This window comes from Thermobia domestica, chromosome 2 (genome assembly GCF_964235325.1).
Source record: "Thermobia domestica chromosome 2, izTheDome1.hap1.1, whole genome shotgun sequence".
Lineage (NCBI taxonomy): Eukaryota > Metazoa > Arthropoda > Insecta > Zygentoma > Lepismatidae > Thermobia > Thermobia domestica.
Window position 1 is genome coordinate 76379826 of NC_137455.1, and position 17296 is coordinate 76397121.

General features: G+C 36.0%; 1 protein-coding gene across 1 annotated transcript in view; it reads right to left on the reverse strand.

The window, feature by feature from the left end:
* Positions 1–6605: 6605 nt before the first annotated feature.
* The window catches only part of LOC145679082 (uncharacterized), a 48695-nt gene continuing 38004 nt past the window's right edge, over positions 6606–17296 (reverse strand). The window contains exon 2 of the mRNA XM_081749678.1: positions 6606–6732. Within this exon, the coding sequence (XP_081605804.1) occupies positions 6606–6732 (127 nt within the window). The remainder of the gene's footprint in view (positions 6733–17296) is intronic.

Genomic DNA, 17296 nt, shown 5'->3' on the forward strand with positions numbered 1-17296 from the left:
AGACTAAGAATAGACTCAACTCGTTTAGGATCCATGGTGATATTATCCCCATCGACTATAAAACCTAAATATTTAATCCGTTTTTTAAAGAAAAAACTCTTATCAGGAGATATAGTCAAACCATATTCTCTAAACCTATTTAACACCATTCTAATCGCCTTTTTATGTGACTCCTTATCCTTATTTGCGATTAAAATGTCATCAAAGTATACATGAACACCATACGGTTCAAGGTCACCAAGTACATCTTTCATACATTTAGATAAAACACTACTTCCAACCTTAATTCCAGCTGGGAGCTTCTTATATTGGAAGGTACCAATCGGAGTGACTATCGTAGTTAAATCTCGACTCGCTTCATCAAGCTCCAGCTGAAAATAAGCCTTCTTTAGGTCACACAATGATATATAGGGGCACCCAGATAGGTTACTTAAACATTCTTCCATGTGAGGTGTCGGAAAAACATAATCTGACAACATACTATTCAATTTTACAAAGTTGGCAACTAATCGATATGAACCATCTCGGTTTTTCACAATGAAACATGTGCTACCAAAATTTGAATGATCTGTTTCAACTAACACATCTTGTTCAACTAATTCTTTAATAACATTCTCAAAAATCTGTCTCTTTTCCCTGGGTATGGGAAAAGGTTTTTCTCGAAAATATTTTTGTTCCCGAAGGTACAATTTACATTTAAAATCTTTGAGGCAGCCCACCTTCTCACTCACAACATCAGGAAAATCCTGTTTGAGTGATCGCACAAATGACTCTATATCTGGATCAATCCAATAGTCACTATCATCTTCCGAAGAACTACCAATAGGAGATTCATCCTCAGGTTCATGAAGTTCTTTTTTATCCAAGTTAATTTCAGTTTCTTCAAGTGGTGGTTTCTCACAAACTATTATGTCACTCGAAGATTCCAGTCCAAGTTGTTGTTTTAACTTCTTAAATCTTTCACTAAATTCTTCTTCAAAGGATTCACTCCACTCGTTAGCATTTTTGGTTTCACCTGAATCTACCAGTTCTAACACTCCATCCTTATCGGCGTACACTTCACCAGTCGCTAAGACGATTTTAGATATCTGGTTCTTTCTAGTATGATCACGAAGTCCATTGACACGTCCAAGTTGATCCACAAGACCGGAAACTGATGTTGGAAAAGTGTTAACTATTGTATCTTCAGGTTCCTGATAGTCCAAATTAGGAACTGGTTCACACTGGATTCCAATCTCCCTAGAATCAGACACCACTGAATGAACGGAAGGGATGAAGTTGTTTCGACGACGGAAGCCATGTAGATAAATACAAACAGGCTTCAGACCCTCATCCTTCAAGCAGCTCGAACCATTGATGCCATCTACTTCAAAGAAATTCTTTAAAGTCTCCATCGATCTAAGAGGAACGTATCTTCTTTGGTTACGAAAATAAAGTTTATTTCCAAGTACGTCAAGCATGGCACCAGTTGAACGCAAAAACGGAGTACCCAAGATAGCATCACAGGGTAATGAAGCTATCACCACGAAGTCCACTTCAAATCTGAATCCACCTAAGTTTAAGTCCACAGTGACTTCTCTAGGTTCTGTCACATTAGAACACATCATTGAGTTCATTTTTATCGACGGAATCGTTCGTTGCCTCTTAATCAGATGACTAATTTGATTAATTAGAGTCGAAGATGCTAAATTTACAGAACTTCCGCTGTCAATACAAAGAGGAAGTCTCTTATCACTAATGGACCCAATCACAAAGGTTGCAGAACAATTATCTCCACTAGAAGGCACTCTGTACGTAGAAGAAGCATTTACACTCTTTCTGTCATTTATGGATTTCCCAGGACTTCCTGTGCTGAGACTGAGTTGGTTAGACTTACCTGAGTTCAACCTCACATTATTACCACTTACACATGTCTTACCCTGTTCAGATTCAAAGTTTTTCTTATTGACATTATTTGAAAAATTATTTTCAGAAACTTTTTTAGAATTATTATTAGATCTATAATTCATGGTATCCTTAAACCTATTCCCTCCATTAGGATAATTAGGCTTAAATCTATTGCCTTTATAAGCATTCTCAGCTGATGGACCACTACTGGCCACCCTTACCTCCTGATCTTCATTTGCAACAAAACAAGTTTTTAAGTTTCTGTTTTTGGATGAATTAATTTCTAAGTATTCCCTTTTTGATCTTTTGTACAAATCAAATTGCTCAATTATATGTTTCATTTCAATAAGGGTTCGTGGAATCCTATCTGAAAAACATTTGTACCTATACACAGGATTCAAACCATGAATGATAATTTCCAAGATTTCAAACTCGCTTGACCCTACATTTAAGACCTTGGCTGAATTATACACGTCATCTATAAATTGCATCACATGCTCACTAGGTTTCATGGGCCTATATACTTTAACTCCTATTAAATATCCCCTAACGTTTAAAGAAATAAATTTGTTCAACAAAGTCATCCTTAATTCGGGCCAAGTTTTATTTAATGTAAGACTATTCATTATTTCTGTATACAACAACCCTGAAGTTTTAACAGAAACTGCATACAAAATCATTCTTAAAGGGAAGTTGTAATTTAAAACAAGATCGTTTAAAATAAGCATCAATTCAAATACTTGAAAACTGTCATTACCATCAATCTTTTTCAAAGAACCAAGTTTAGTGTCAATAAGAATACTAATCTTATTGAAAACATACTTATCTATTAAAGGATCAAAAGATTTCCAATTATCCCCACAGTTTGTTGCTACCGTAAGTCTCTCAGGAACACTGTATGCGTTTAAAGGCATAAAGGCTCTAGGAGGTTCACAATATTGAGACCTTACTGATTCGTGACTATGTCCATACGTATTAGGAATACCATCAAACACTTGAGTTCCCACTCTGTCTACATACTGAGGCGGTTGTTCAAAGTTCCCTGAGTTTTGTTGGTCAAGTACTCTTTGTTTTACTTCGGTTTCAATTTCAGAATCTTTTTTACAAATATTGTGCACACTAGATTTCATCTGAGACCTAACGTCTCTTACCTTAGGGATAGCACCCTTATAATACAAGGGAGGAGGCGGAACAATAAATTTTCTATCATTTCCCTGACTTTCTTGATTTAAATTATCAAATTTTATTTCCTTCTTATTTAAATGTTGATTCTGATCTGGCATGTGACAATGATCATTTACTCCTAAACCACTAAACGCCACTGGTATATTAGGATTACCTAAATCATGACCTTCAACAGATGGTTCTTGATGACTAACTTCTAACGACATACCAGGCTCAAACCTTGACACATTTTCGCTTCTACGACTAAGATATTTATCAATAAAATTAGGTTGTACTGTAAAATTTCTATTCGCATAGCGATGAGAACCGACAACTCGATTAAACGATTCAGAATTTTGCGGTAATTTACTGGAAGCACCTAATCCTGCAAAGCATCTGTTTGCGCCTTGACTATTACCCCCATTTTCTATTTTCAGTTTATTCAATTCATCGCTTAGTTGGTAAACAACATCATTTTCGAACCTAGGTGGCGCTACAATATTCTCCTGTAAAAACTGAGTCGACATGTCAGAAACTTCAACTACTTCAATCATAGGATCTTCAATAATAACTGAAGTAGCATTAGAAACAACAGATCGATTGTCAAATTCCATGTTGAAACCACAATAAATAAACAAAATGTAAATTAAACACAGTACAATTTGAATAAGGAAGTAGTAACACAGAAACAAATTCAACTGTTACAATATATAAATGCTCCAATTTAGCTACACTACAACTACTTCTACAATGAAACTCATTCATTCAATCTCTAGCACGCAAGCCAGTACAAATAAAGGTTGACAAAAAATTTTTTTTTTTTTTTAAATTTCACTTTATTTAACAACAAAAGTAAATAGAAAGCATCCACAGCTGACAGCTTGTGTAGTTGCAAGTCACTCGTGTTTTTATTAATGGAGCTATGAAAACTTCAAACTGTTTTTAGAAAACAGCTAACTCTGATAATTTTTACTAATTTCCAACTAATTCTCTTAAAATTTCAAACTCTAAACAAGCAAACCTAATTTTTATCAAAAATATAAATGCAATCATCAACTGAACTGTGTTTAACCAACAATGACTTCAAAAAAGCAAACGCGGAGATTAATATTAATTTAGGACCTAAAAATCCTATCCCCCAATCAAATTACGGAAATGACTCCCACAATGAAAGATCCTACACACCTTAACTTTTAAATCCTTAACTTCGTAAATCCGGAATTTAACTTCAATCATGAAAATAATCACAGTTACTGTAATTCTATTTACAATGGTCGGTGACCTTACAATAGACTTAATCTACAGGCTAAGTTTTGAATCACCGAAACCACCTCATAACTGTATTGTAGTTTATCTTTTTTGTCACAATTCTCGGTATCGCGGTCAGAATGTTTCCTGCATCTATTAGCTGAAATAGTTAAAAAGGAAACTAAATGTGACCCCGAGTGACTTAACCACACCTGATTGGACAAATCCTGTAAAAAAGATATTATTATAGCAAGTAAATAACAACTAGGTACCATTCACACCAGCACACAATCTTACTCCCTAAACTGAGTGAAGGTGGGTGATTAGAATTACAGATTTTATTTAATGAAATTCCAGAAGTGTTAATTTAAAATATTTAATGCAATTCAGATTCCTTCAGAGTAGTTATAACAATTAAACAAATTCTTATTAGGTTCTTAATTTCGAAGGAGGTGTTCAAAATTTTAATGGAAAAACCTTTACTCTAACAACTACAGTTACTTTTTGCAAGGCAGAGATCATTTACAATAAATAGATTTTGAATGAGGATAACACAATCAAAACTCTCAATTCATTAAATATTAAACGCTAAATTGAATTCTATAATTCATAAACAGCAAGATAACAACCACGTCAATCAATTTAATCCAGCTGTAACAAAAAGATATCGTGACTTTCGAAGTAGCCTCGTATATTTATTAAAAATTAACCTTTGAACTATTTCTCTCTTTAATTCTCTCAGTAATTCTTAGTTAAGGAATGTACGCAGTGCTTTTACTACTATAAAACTATTTAACTAACTACAATACTTTTAACTAGCATTACTACTTCACACTTACCGTAATACAGCAGGAAATAATAGTGACAGTATAGCAGAGGTAGTTACCATTTCTCAACTCCAGATCCTCTTGGGTTTAGAGACTGTTCCTTACAATACAATTCCATACAGTACAGTGCACGCGAATATTCCAAGAACTTAAAAATTAAGCAAAAAATTTATTCGGTCCGAAAGTATGTTCTAGATTTAATCAAAATTATTCGTTTTACTTCAATTTTACGTTTGAAACCTAGCCGAGATATCCAAGAGAGCTAAAATAGAAGTATATGCATTTAACAGCAATTAATTACTGATCTAGGTAACTAGTGACGTTTTCATTAACAGCACTGTAAATTAGTTAACCTATTTCCAAAGCAGGAAATACCAATTTATATTTTACTTTAGTTCTTCAAAACTTTAAACACGTTATTAGAGACTGTTTTAGATTTTAAATTTAAATAGAACGAAATTAAAAGTAATTAGTAATTTTAATTACCATTAATTACCGACAAAGTTTAGTAATGAATGAAAAGAAGTTATGGAAATCCTTCTTATATTAGTTACCACGCGAGTATGCAATTTAAAAGTGGAATTTTAATACTTGATTTAACGTTTTATTTTTCTTCCCCCATTTAAAGTTACCCAGTTAAATTTCTTACTCGACCTTCTGTGGTACAACGAAAGCAAGAAACGCACTAGACTCGATGACGTAATACACGTGTTCCGTCTCTCACAAAGCAGCGTTAGGAATTTAACGTAGTTTTTAGCTTTTAAAAGGTTTTGACTACGGAAGTATTATTAAGAGGAAATTTAGACCTTATTAATTTCATTCACTTGCAAGATACGTCTTCCTTTAACACAACTTCACACACTAGAAACACAAGTAACTTTTTCACTTTTAAACTGATTAAGCTTACAGAACTTATTTAAACACAATTTAATTTTATATTTCTGAACTCTTAGTAATTTAACACTGAGTTTTAGAATCACAGTTGTAATTAAGACACACTTCACAAGTTTAAACGAGGCACAGCTATAACGAACTCTCGACCACGTTTTCTAAAAAGAACAATTTTCGGCGCGAAGTAATGATGTCTATTTCTTGAGTCCAACCCGTGTTGGCTCAATAAACTACAATACAGTTATGAGGCGCAGCGGATCAGAATGCCATATATAGGAGCAAGACTCTCGCTACTGCGCAGCGCCCAACCCATTACATACGTCACTCCAGACCCCTGCGCTAACTGAATTGGTTGTGTAATTTAAAAAAAAAAAAAAAGAATTGATTCTCTGCCGTATTACAAGAATAACCAAGCTAACATATAAACATATATATATCATTTTAAAGCTTTTTTCATGCTCTTTACAATGAAAGTACTCTCATTTCAATCCAACAACGTATAACAAAGTAATTCTTCAAAAACAAAAACAATAACTTTCTTACTTTTTTAAAAAAAGAAAACAAAAAAAGTAATTTTCCATAATGAAACTATGAACCAAAATGTAACGATTTTGCAATCGTTACATCTTCCATTTCTTTCTTTGGACTCTCCTCATTATTGTTATTTTTGTCGAAACCAATGCCCATAGTTCTTTCATTGTTGTACTGTCTTTCCCTACAATTATAGAATAATTTGTTCTCATAGTGGATTGTTCGTTCGCCCATTTTCATTGTGAATGGTTTCAACCATTTTGGATAACTTGATTGGATAGGATAATTTTTTATTATTCTTAGGGTAATTTATATTATTCTTAAATCCAACAACTTACCTCTAAAACCAAGAAGAAAGACTTGTATACAATATTTACAAATATTCTTTTTTTTTTAAAAAAAAAAAAAAAACTAAGTAGGCTATACTTGTCTGTCACCAATGATATTATCTACTAATAAAAGAATAATAATACTGATTATAGTTTTTTCAAAGTGTGTATATTCTTCAGCACCTACAAAGATGCTATTTAAAGTGGTGGATATAGACCCATCTCGATTGAATAAGTGTCCAATTAAATCAAATTATATTGTATTGTTTTCTTATATGGCGGTAGTCACGTTGTTAGTTGACACTGATTACCAGTTGTTTAAAAGTCTTATAAATAAAATTTGTTCAATTATTTTTAATGTTGATTATATAATTAATTTATTTATATACTTGCTAACATTGATTTTACAGTATATTTTTCAAGTTATAGCTCTAATAAGTAAATAATTATTAGGAAGATTTTCATAGTCCTTGATTTCTTTCGTAAAACATAGATACCTAGAAGAGTTTTCATCTTTCTTGTGTCTTAGATGGAGGTTTCCCTTATTTTGAAATAAATCTTGATTATGTCTGTGGTATGTTTCAGGGTAGTTGTGATGCATTTTTCTATCTAATGCAATATTTTGCTTGGTCTAAGTGGTGTCTCATAACCCTTATAACCATTAAGTCCTAGGCTAGTCGAGAAAGCGTTACCCCCTGTAGCGAACGCGGCCAAAGTGGCTATTCAGTAATTTTACTTTCACCAGATATGTAAATCATACTGTGAGCCAGTCAGGGTTTCCAGGTCTTTTTGCCAGGTCCAGGTGTGTAATAGCAGAGTTCCAATACTCTGCACAAACCATCTTCCAAGCAGCTGTTTCCTACTACAATCCCTTTGCCTCGCAACACGTGTTTCCTTTCTTTCCCTTCCTTTTGAAATCTTTTAAACAGCAGGCGGTCTATTGTTCCGACCCGCACCAAATACGCTCGAGTTGACGTTTTCACAGCGATTTTATTGCTTTCGCGTTTATGATTAGTCATCTACATTTAAATACATGGTCAGCGTATTCCAATGAGCAATAAATATGCATGAGCAATACATACGCTTTGCGATCGCCTCAAATAGCCGGGCACTAATGGTTAAGAAGTAATAAATAAGAACTTTCCCTTCATTCACGATTAATCTAGCAGTCGAACTTTCTCAGTCGAACTATCTTTCCGTATGTGAACAGTATTGTAAAAGCCAAAATCCCAGTGATTAATTTAATACATTTAATATGCCGATATTTCATATTCTAAATCAGCGTTTCTCAAAGTGTGTTAGGTTAAAGTTAGAACCCCTTCGTTCATGCAATATCAGGGGTAGATGCTTACAAGGAGTTTCCTTTGTCCAATGTGACCTCGGGAGATATAATTCCTCCATAACTCATTGCAGCCATAAGTGGATGGTAGTTGTAGGATGAATGCCCAATGCAGCCTTCAGAGATAAGGTTTAGAAGGATTTTTCCATAGACCACTGCTACCGCCGCGCCGGGGTGAGATTTCGGTAGGTTAATGATAAGTTGTTAACTGATACTTGTGTCCATTTGTAGTCCTCTTTTATGGGTATCCTCTGAAGGGGCGGTATGTGAGGAGAGGTATCTTCGGTTTCTTTCCGAACCAACTTGTGATTCCCTGGTGTTCCCCTTCCATCGTCTGCTGGTGATAATGTTTCACACAATATAGCACATGGTCGTGAATGAAGCGTATGTTTACACACGAATGAAGCGTGTGTTTACACGTAAGGGTATGAAACCTAACAATATTCTTACTTTAATAATAATTTTCTGTCATTTATTCTCGGTGCTTTGAATATAATTTCGCATTAGGCAAATTTTGAATTTAAGATTCGACTACACATTTTCTCTTGAACCATTTTTAAATTCCACTGCCAGAGGTAATCAAACGAATTCTAAAGAAAATAAACTTGATGTCTCCACATTAAGTTAATGAGGCATATAGTATTTAAGAAGTATATCAAGAACTCATAAACTGAGACAAAAGGGACAACACTGTGTTGGTGAGGTATGTCGTAGCCGCCAGCAGACGCAGGCCGGTAGCCAGACCAAAAATGTAGGGGAGGGGGGTCGGTAGAAGTTAGGGGGGAGCGATCCAACCATATTATAGTTCATTTGCAAGCATATCGTGAAAATTTTAGGGTGCAGTAAAAATTTAGCGGGGGCGAACCTCCTAGACCCCCGTGGATACGATCCTGGAGAGTAGACGAGATTATACTACTACATGTGTTCAAACTGGATCAAGTACAGGGTTTGTCCGGAAAGTAATAGGACTGAGTCGATTTAAAAAAAAAAATTATTGAGCCAATCGTTGCAATTCTTTAAAAACTTTCAAAATAGGCTCCTTCTGCGTCGATGCAGCGATGCCAGCGCGATTTCCAAGCATTGAAGGCGTCACGGAAGTCATTCTCAGGAATAGCCTTGAGAGCCGCGGTGCAAGCTGCTTGGATCCCCTCTGTCGTCTCAAAATGCTTGCCTTTCATCGGGCGTTTCAGGCGAGGAAACAAAAATAAATCCCGGGGGGAGGCACATCTGGGCTGTAGGGCGGCTGCGGAAGCATTGGGATGCCGGCCTTGGTCAGGTAACTGATCACAAGAAAGGCGGTGTGAGCCGGGGCGTTTTCGTGGTGCAGCTTCCAGTCGGCTCCGATGTCGGATTGATCCTTCGTTTGAGTCTCTTGAGCACTTCCACGTAAAACTTGGCGTTGACGGTTTGTCCAGGAGGAACAAATTCATGGTGGACGATGCCTTTGATGTCAAAAAAGACAATGAGCATCGTTTTCACTTTGGATTTGCTCATTCTTCCCTTTTTTGGGCGAGAAGACGCCGGCGTGTGCCTCTTTGTCTCGGGATCATACTCAAAGATCCATGATTATTCACCTGTGATTACGTTATTCAAAAATTGGGGGTCACTTTCACACATGTTCAAATTTTCTAGGCACAATTCCACTCGCCGCAATTTCTGGTCGTCAGTGAGCTCTTTTGGGACAATCTTCGCGCACACCTTGCGCATGTTCAAATGCTCCGTCACAATTTCATGAACCATAGTTTTTGGTAAATTTAACATCTGGGCAATTAAACGAATACTTAGTCGACGGTCTGAGTTCAAAACTTCGCGCATACGAGTCACATTGTCGGCGTTTGTCGAAGTGGAAGGTCTTCCAGCACGGTCTTCATCGGCGACCTCTTCCCGGCCCTCCGAAAAGGCCTTGTGCCACCGAAACACACCACGTCTTGCTAAAGCATCATCTGGGTAAGCCTGCTTGATCATATCAAACGTCTCTGTCGCAGATTTACCGAGTTTAACATAATTTAATCGCTTACCTCTGCTCTAACGAACGCTGCATTTTCGGCTTGCACCACTCACAGAAACACGTCGCGCGAAAAAGCCTGTCCTGACTCTCCGTGTGCTCGGAGACATCTGACCAGCCGCTCGTTCGTTAGCTAGGAACGCCCTCTACCGGATCCAGTCGGTGCGCGCACGCTCCGAAGTACAGTCATGGCGGGATAAAATCAGTCCTATTACGGTACTTCCCGGACAAACCCTGTATCAAATGACATCGTTTCCAGTTAGAGTGAAATGAGAATATATAAGATGCCACTTTAGTCTGTAAAGTACGTATATCCGGACCATATACTCAGAGAACCCTAGAGTTACCGTAATGGTGGCCAGAGAGCGATGTTTACATCATTTCCTGTACAAGCCAAAAGGTAAAAAAACATGGAGAAAGCACTTACCTCTACACTCCATGGTTTGATTTTTTCTTCCTCTTTACTCACTCGACCTGTTGTGAGGTGTCTTCTCCAAGCGCGAATCAAAATTCCAGTCGCGTTTCTACTGGCAATGATAGAAGCCTTCATTGACCGTCATATGTGCTCTGCTTAATATAATCTTCCTCATTATCTCGTCACTATAGTTTGATGTGAAATTTATTCATTTTGTGGTTGAAAATATGTCAACAATTAATTATATTTTGAAACTAATTTTTCAATTGTTGGCAGAGATTTGGGATAATTGAATTCTTCTTTCACAAGTAGATATCACAATACAGTATATTTCTCGCGAATCATGTTAATTCCACCACTTTCATTTTTTTTTTTTTTTAAGATGGAAGTTTGTTTATTATTCCTTTAAGGGCACATATGACTTTGGGCATGAATTGTCAAGAAAAATGAAAATATCGGGGTATAATGCAAAAGTAGTTTGTAAAGCGTTCAAATTGTAAAGACCTCACTTCATGTGACTGTTGCCTACGTTCTTTCAGGGTCATCCTACATTTTCACTTGTTACCGTTATAGAAACCCTGTACTAAAAGTTCAAAAGCGAGTAAATTGCGTAATTGTACTACAGTTTCCCATTGTCTCATTTTGAGACTTCAAAACCATATCATTTGACTTGCTCTTAAGTGTATACATATTTTAATGTGTTTAGATCTGTTGCTTGGAAACACTTCAGTGATAGTAGCTTGATTTTATATTGATTAAAAAAAAAATAAATAAATAAAATAAATAAAAATAAAAATAATTTTTCTAGAACAGGGTACGACATTTCAGGTCTGAATCCAAAGAATTTAGTCGCCATCTTTACTTCTCAATTCCAAGGAAAATAATTTAAAGGCTAGAATATTGCCAAACTAAAATATTTGGTCGCTAATAGCGACTTAGCGACCGAAAATTTAGCAGGCTGATTTAGACAGAATACTCGCGCAGGTAGGGTCGGCTCTACATATGTGCAACATGTGAATTTGCAGAGAGCGGAAAAATATGTCATAATTGTATTATTTACGTAAAATAAATATTTCTTGTGGGAAACATACTTCATGATGATGGTAGTTAAATTTACTAAGTTGACATTCTATTTGAATACTACATTCATAAATCATGTTTAGGTCGCATTAGTTTAAGACAGTGCTAAAGCAAATGGCCAAACAAATCCCAGTATGAATTATTTGATTGTTGTCAAATACAAGAACTCAATTCTCGAGTAGTAGCGAACACTTGTTCCATTTAGTTAGTTATCACAGTTTTTATATTAAAACTAGTCTTGTCTTTGTCACAAAACAAGTTAATCATTGAAGGTGAAAACGTTTTTTATTTTATTTTAAACATTTGTAGAAGGGAAATCAAGAAATAAAAGAGCTAGTTACACTGGAATTGCAAACTGATATATTGAGATTGAAGCTTGATATTGAATTCTATAAAAAGGATTACCATGTTTCCAATGAGGTGTGTTTGCTTTATCTTTCAGTAACATAATAGATTATTATTTAAATAAAAATACAGACACAACGAGATTGTATTTCTTGAGTTTAGGCCTTTCTGAGTGCGAGTACACTTTCCTTCCCCTTCGTTGCCTATGATGGGGTGGCATACTTATAATCGTGGCTTTGAAGATTTGTTCGTTCTGGAGAAAGTGGAGGAGCAGCAAATGATACCATTGCACAGGGCGACAAATTGCCTAGGGTCGGCCCTAGGCGTTGGAAATGGTAAATAATCGAAATCTAACAACCCAGCACTACACGTTGCAGGAATACCCATTTTTGAGTTGTGAAGTAGTTGTTTGTAGCTTAATAGCTCAATGAAAGAGCGTTGGATTAATCAGAAAAAGCAAATGTGTCGTGTGTTCACATCCTGGTACGTATACATAGATATGGGCTGGACCAGTTATCTTGATACGCCTTTGTGACCTATAAAATGAAAAAGAAAATACAAAACTCTAAAATTTTGTACCTTGGAAATATCGGGAGGAGAACATTGACATTCCCTGCGATACTACAATGTTAACAGTGTTGCCAACCCAACACAAAGTTATATTTCAAACGGCACTATTACTTATTACCAACTTGTTACATATTTCAAATCTACGTGCTAAACGAAAATATACTATATCACGTTTGTTATTGAGTGTTGCAAACTACAGACGTTACAGTATCAAAAACCTTGTTAAAAATGGTGACCTCTATAGTAGTAATAACCAGAGTGAGGCAGATCAAACAATGTACATTCAAAGTGTATAGTGTCTAATACTATGATCATGATGTGACAGATTTCGAATGAATAGGAACAAAGTTACAAGTGATTAAAAATTTGACTTTCTTCATAACTTTCTTATTTCAAAAAGCTGCTTAGACAAGTACTTCGTCCAATTGCGTAGATGGCTTTCAATAGATGTGAAGAATATAATGTTACTTCCAGATACTTGATATCTCAAACCGTTCTGAAGATACGGTAAATATTGGTTAAGTTTGCAACATCCTAAACTTATGTAATTCCGAGAACTTGTTGTAATTGCATCTAACCAGCTGACATGTTCTTTTTTTGGGGGGGAGGGGGCATAAATGTAATCGGACCTGTTATCAATCAGCTTAGCATGGCTCCGAAAACTATGAATCTAACAATAACATCGGTCATTTTGGTCATGTTATTTTTCATCCCCTTCTAACCCTCATGACGATAGGGGCTAAAATTGGACTTGAACGGTATCGAGAGTGTTAGTATTCATATCAGTGACCCTGAAATCTATGAATTCGGCACTAATATTTGGAGTTCCGGAAATTTAACATCTTGTTTTATGAATACATTTTTATCTCCTCCCTGTAATTTCCACTCAGTATGAAATTCGGAAAAAGAAAAACTTCGTAGGCCATGAGATCTGGCAAAGATCTATGTGTGTACAAAATGTTGGTGGCTCTAGATGACTTCTATTTTAAAAGCTGATGACAGACAGACACATAGATACATTATTATTATTATTATTATTATTATTATTATTATTATTATTATTATTATTATTATTATTATTATTATTATTATTATTATTATTATTATTATTATTAAAGATCCTAAAGGAGATTCCTCGTGGCTGAGCGGTTTGCGTACGCGCCTTCGGCGTGGGAGACCCGGGTTCGATACCCGGCGGGAGCTCATGTGGTTCGGATTCTTCGTTAATCAGTAGGTCCACGTCTCATATAGCCTCGGTGCTGAAAGGGACGCTAAACTAAAATCAACTCAACTCAAAGATCCTAAACTTTTGTCAGTGAATAATCAAGGTTTTGTCAAGGAATAAGTCCAAACACCTGGTTAAAAAAAAAAAAAAGTTTCTTGATTGTAGAGAAGACCCTCGCATCAAAATACTTTTTTTAAAAAAAGTAAGAAGACCTAGGGTTTCGATAGTTCACTTTTTCGCTTCCTGCACTATGTAAGTACTTAGGCTTTACGTAGAAGTCAACGATGCCTGCTTTCCAAAATTTATGTGGGTGCATATCAATGGCGGGATGTGTTATATGTTTTCAGGGAAGTCTCGATATTTGATTATTTTCAGTTAATATCTTATGAACACTGTCAAAAGGGGCTATGCTGTGATAAAGTAAAATATAACGGTACTGTAATAAGTTGAGGCTTTCCTAGCTCAGTCGGTAACGGGGCTGTCTTAAACGCAATAGAAACGAGTTGAAAAACGGGTCTAAACTAAAAACCTTGTAGGTGGCAGCACCCGCTAGATTATTTGTGTGGGTACTGGAGGCCGGAGCACTCACCTAATCGGCGCGCATGGTAGCAGTCAGAAATGGCTCTCAAAGAAGATACAGTATAGTATTTCATAACATAAAAATATGCGAATCTTCATCTGATCTGCTTGTTTAAATTACTGAATAGGGCCTATATGCTATAATTATGAAATTTACAAAGTGTATGTCTTGTAAGAGTCTTTTAGTCTATGAAGAATCGTTTCTACCGCCAAAAGCCTATCTTCTACGGTTGATAGCAGAAATATCAGTAGATTTATTAGTTTTTTTTTTTTAATCTATTAGTAGATCAGTAAATAAGTTGAAAATTCAGATCTTGTGGAGAATCAGTAGGATGGCAGCATTTGTCGCAAAGAAGATTGATGTGTAGTGACATCTATGGAACGCTGTAAGAACTACATGATCGTATTCTAACACGAACAAGGGAGTTGCTGTAATTGAGGAGTTTGATGCAATAAGGGCGTAAGTCTGAAACATGCAGCTGGAGAAAAACAATGTTGAAACTTTAAGTAGTTTTTTCTTACATAAAACAATGTAATATGCAACATTTTATTCCGATATTGAATTGAAATGTTAGCAGGAGGCTAAACCAGCATGGCAAAAGCCACAAATGCGTTTGACGCAAAAAGAGAGTAAACGCCCTTATTACATCAAACTCCTCAATTGATGTGGAAAGTAAAAATAAGGAACACTTTGCTGCAAAGGAACATAAATTTCGAAATGAAAAGAAATGAAATCTTTGAGTTTTACGTTCCATAGTTATGCCGTGTGGGCTAAAAGAGACAATGATGATGAGAAATGAAATGGTGGAATGAAGAAAGTGGGAGGAAATGGGAGAACCTCGAGAAAAACCACCATGGTGTTTGTCCATCACTAAGCCTACTTAACGCGAGATGAGATCAAACTAGGGATCATACGCACCAGAAGTGAACGCTCTACCATTGAGCCACTGCGGCCCGATGCATAATAAACAGAATTCTTAGGGTTCTCGAAGGGTTATGCACGGCCAAACGGATGTTATTCGAGTGATATATGGTTAAAGAATGATATAGGCTTCCATTCGAACTATTTCTGCCTTTGTAAATCGGATTTCGTTGCCTCTTAATTGACGTAACTTCCCAAAAGCCTCACAATGGTAGATCAACATCCAAAAATCTTCAAAGGCACGCACATTAACCATTAAGCAATAAGTATACCAAATATTTAATTTAAGGTTAAACCCATACTTTTAGAACCACAACAACATTACACTTGGTTGATTCGTTTTGAGTTTGACGTCCTTTCAGCACTAATATTATATGAGACATGGATATGCAGCTTCATGTGGGATTCGAAGCACGTAAACTCCCTCTGAGAGTCAAACCCGGGTCTATCGCCAGGAGCGTCATTTAGGACTTCGCTTGGGGGGGGCAAGAGCACCACCGACGTAAGACTTTTCGCGTTTTGTACTAGTATATTTGTAGACAATCGATTAAAGTATATGTATTCCGCAAACTCTTCGGGGGGGGCAGTTGTCCCCTCCTGCCCCCCTAAATGACGCCCCTGTCTATCGCCGACCGAAGGCGAAGACATGGGCTTAAGCCGCGTACGCTAGCTATAGGCGTACAGGCTATAAAGAAAGCTGTCATTGTGACAATGGAATTATTAGTCCCTATGATTTCAGTGTAAGAAAGGGGGATTGTCTGAACTCTTCTCCAAATAAGAGAAGATTGAAAATTCTACAATATTAACGAAAAAAGACTAAAGATTAAACATTGACTATTCGATTAATCACGTTGAGCTGAAGAAAGTGATATGCGTTTGTGTATATCTTCATGTGACTTTTTGGAGAAAATCGGGAAAACTATTGGTTTATAAATTTAAAAAAATAGATTCTTTACGATAACTACGCCATTTATTGAAATGAACTTGATAATGAAGTTTTTCATTAGGATATTAACAAGACGACTGTATACAGCAGTGACGATTTCAGAAAATCCCCCCGGGGTGGAATTTCAATGCACGGGGGAGTGAAAGTAGTACTTCTAATATACTAGTAATTCAAGTTGTGCATGATCGGAGATATATTCCGGAGGTGTTGGAATTTCGTAGCTCTAGAGAGGAAATTCTCCCCCGGGCTATCCCTGAAATCATTATTAACACAAGATGATACATAGAGACCTAAGTCAATCAATAAATCACATTGATCTAAACAAAAGGGAATTCTTTGAGGGTCAGTGACAAGTTTTTTTCTTTTTTTTTAACTCGAAAAACCCATAGACGCAACTTTCGCAGAAAACGCGTTTTTTTTTTTTAAACTATTATATAGAGCTATGTATAGATATGACATTAGAGCTTATAAGTATAGAAATTGTGCTCTTTTAAGTGACAATTTGATTGTGTTTGATGTTTGAAAATTTAAATATTTTGCTTTGACAAATAAATGGTAGAAACTATTTTTTTTTTTTGAAAAGGAGATTATTGAGAGGTTTTGAAAACAAAAAAAAACTACTTCTTAATTTCTCATTTTCGAGGAAATCGAGAGAAACAAATATTTATGGCCCTCAAAAGTCTGTACGTCGTTCTTTCCAATGATAATTAATATGTTTATTCTACTGAAATGTGTTTATTTATTTATTTATTTATTTACGGTATCTTTTAAAAATGTACTGTTAAGCAGAAGATCGCGTCTACTGTTGTTTGTATTCGGCTAAGAATAACACATACATTCCAAACAGTCAGGGGGCGAACACACGAAGTCAGGTCAACCGGGTCCGGATTCCACTAAAAATTTACTAACTGAACATATATTCGTACACTTTTTCAATAAAACTATACTAGTTTAAGAGGGAAATGATTGGTGTAGCATGGAAAGGGCAAGGAT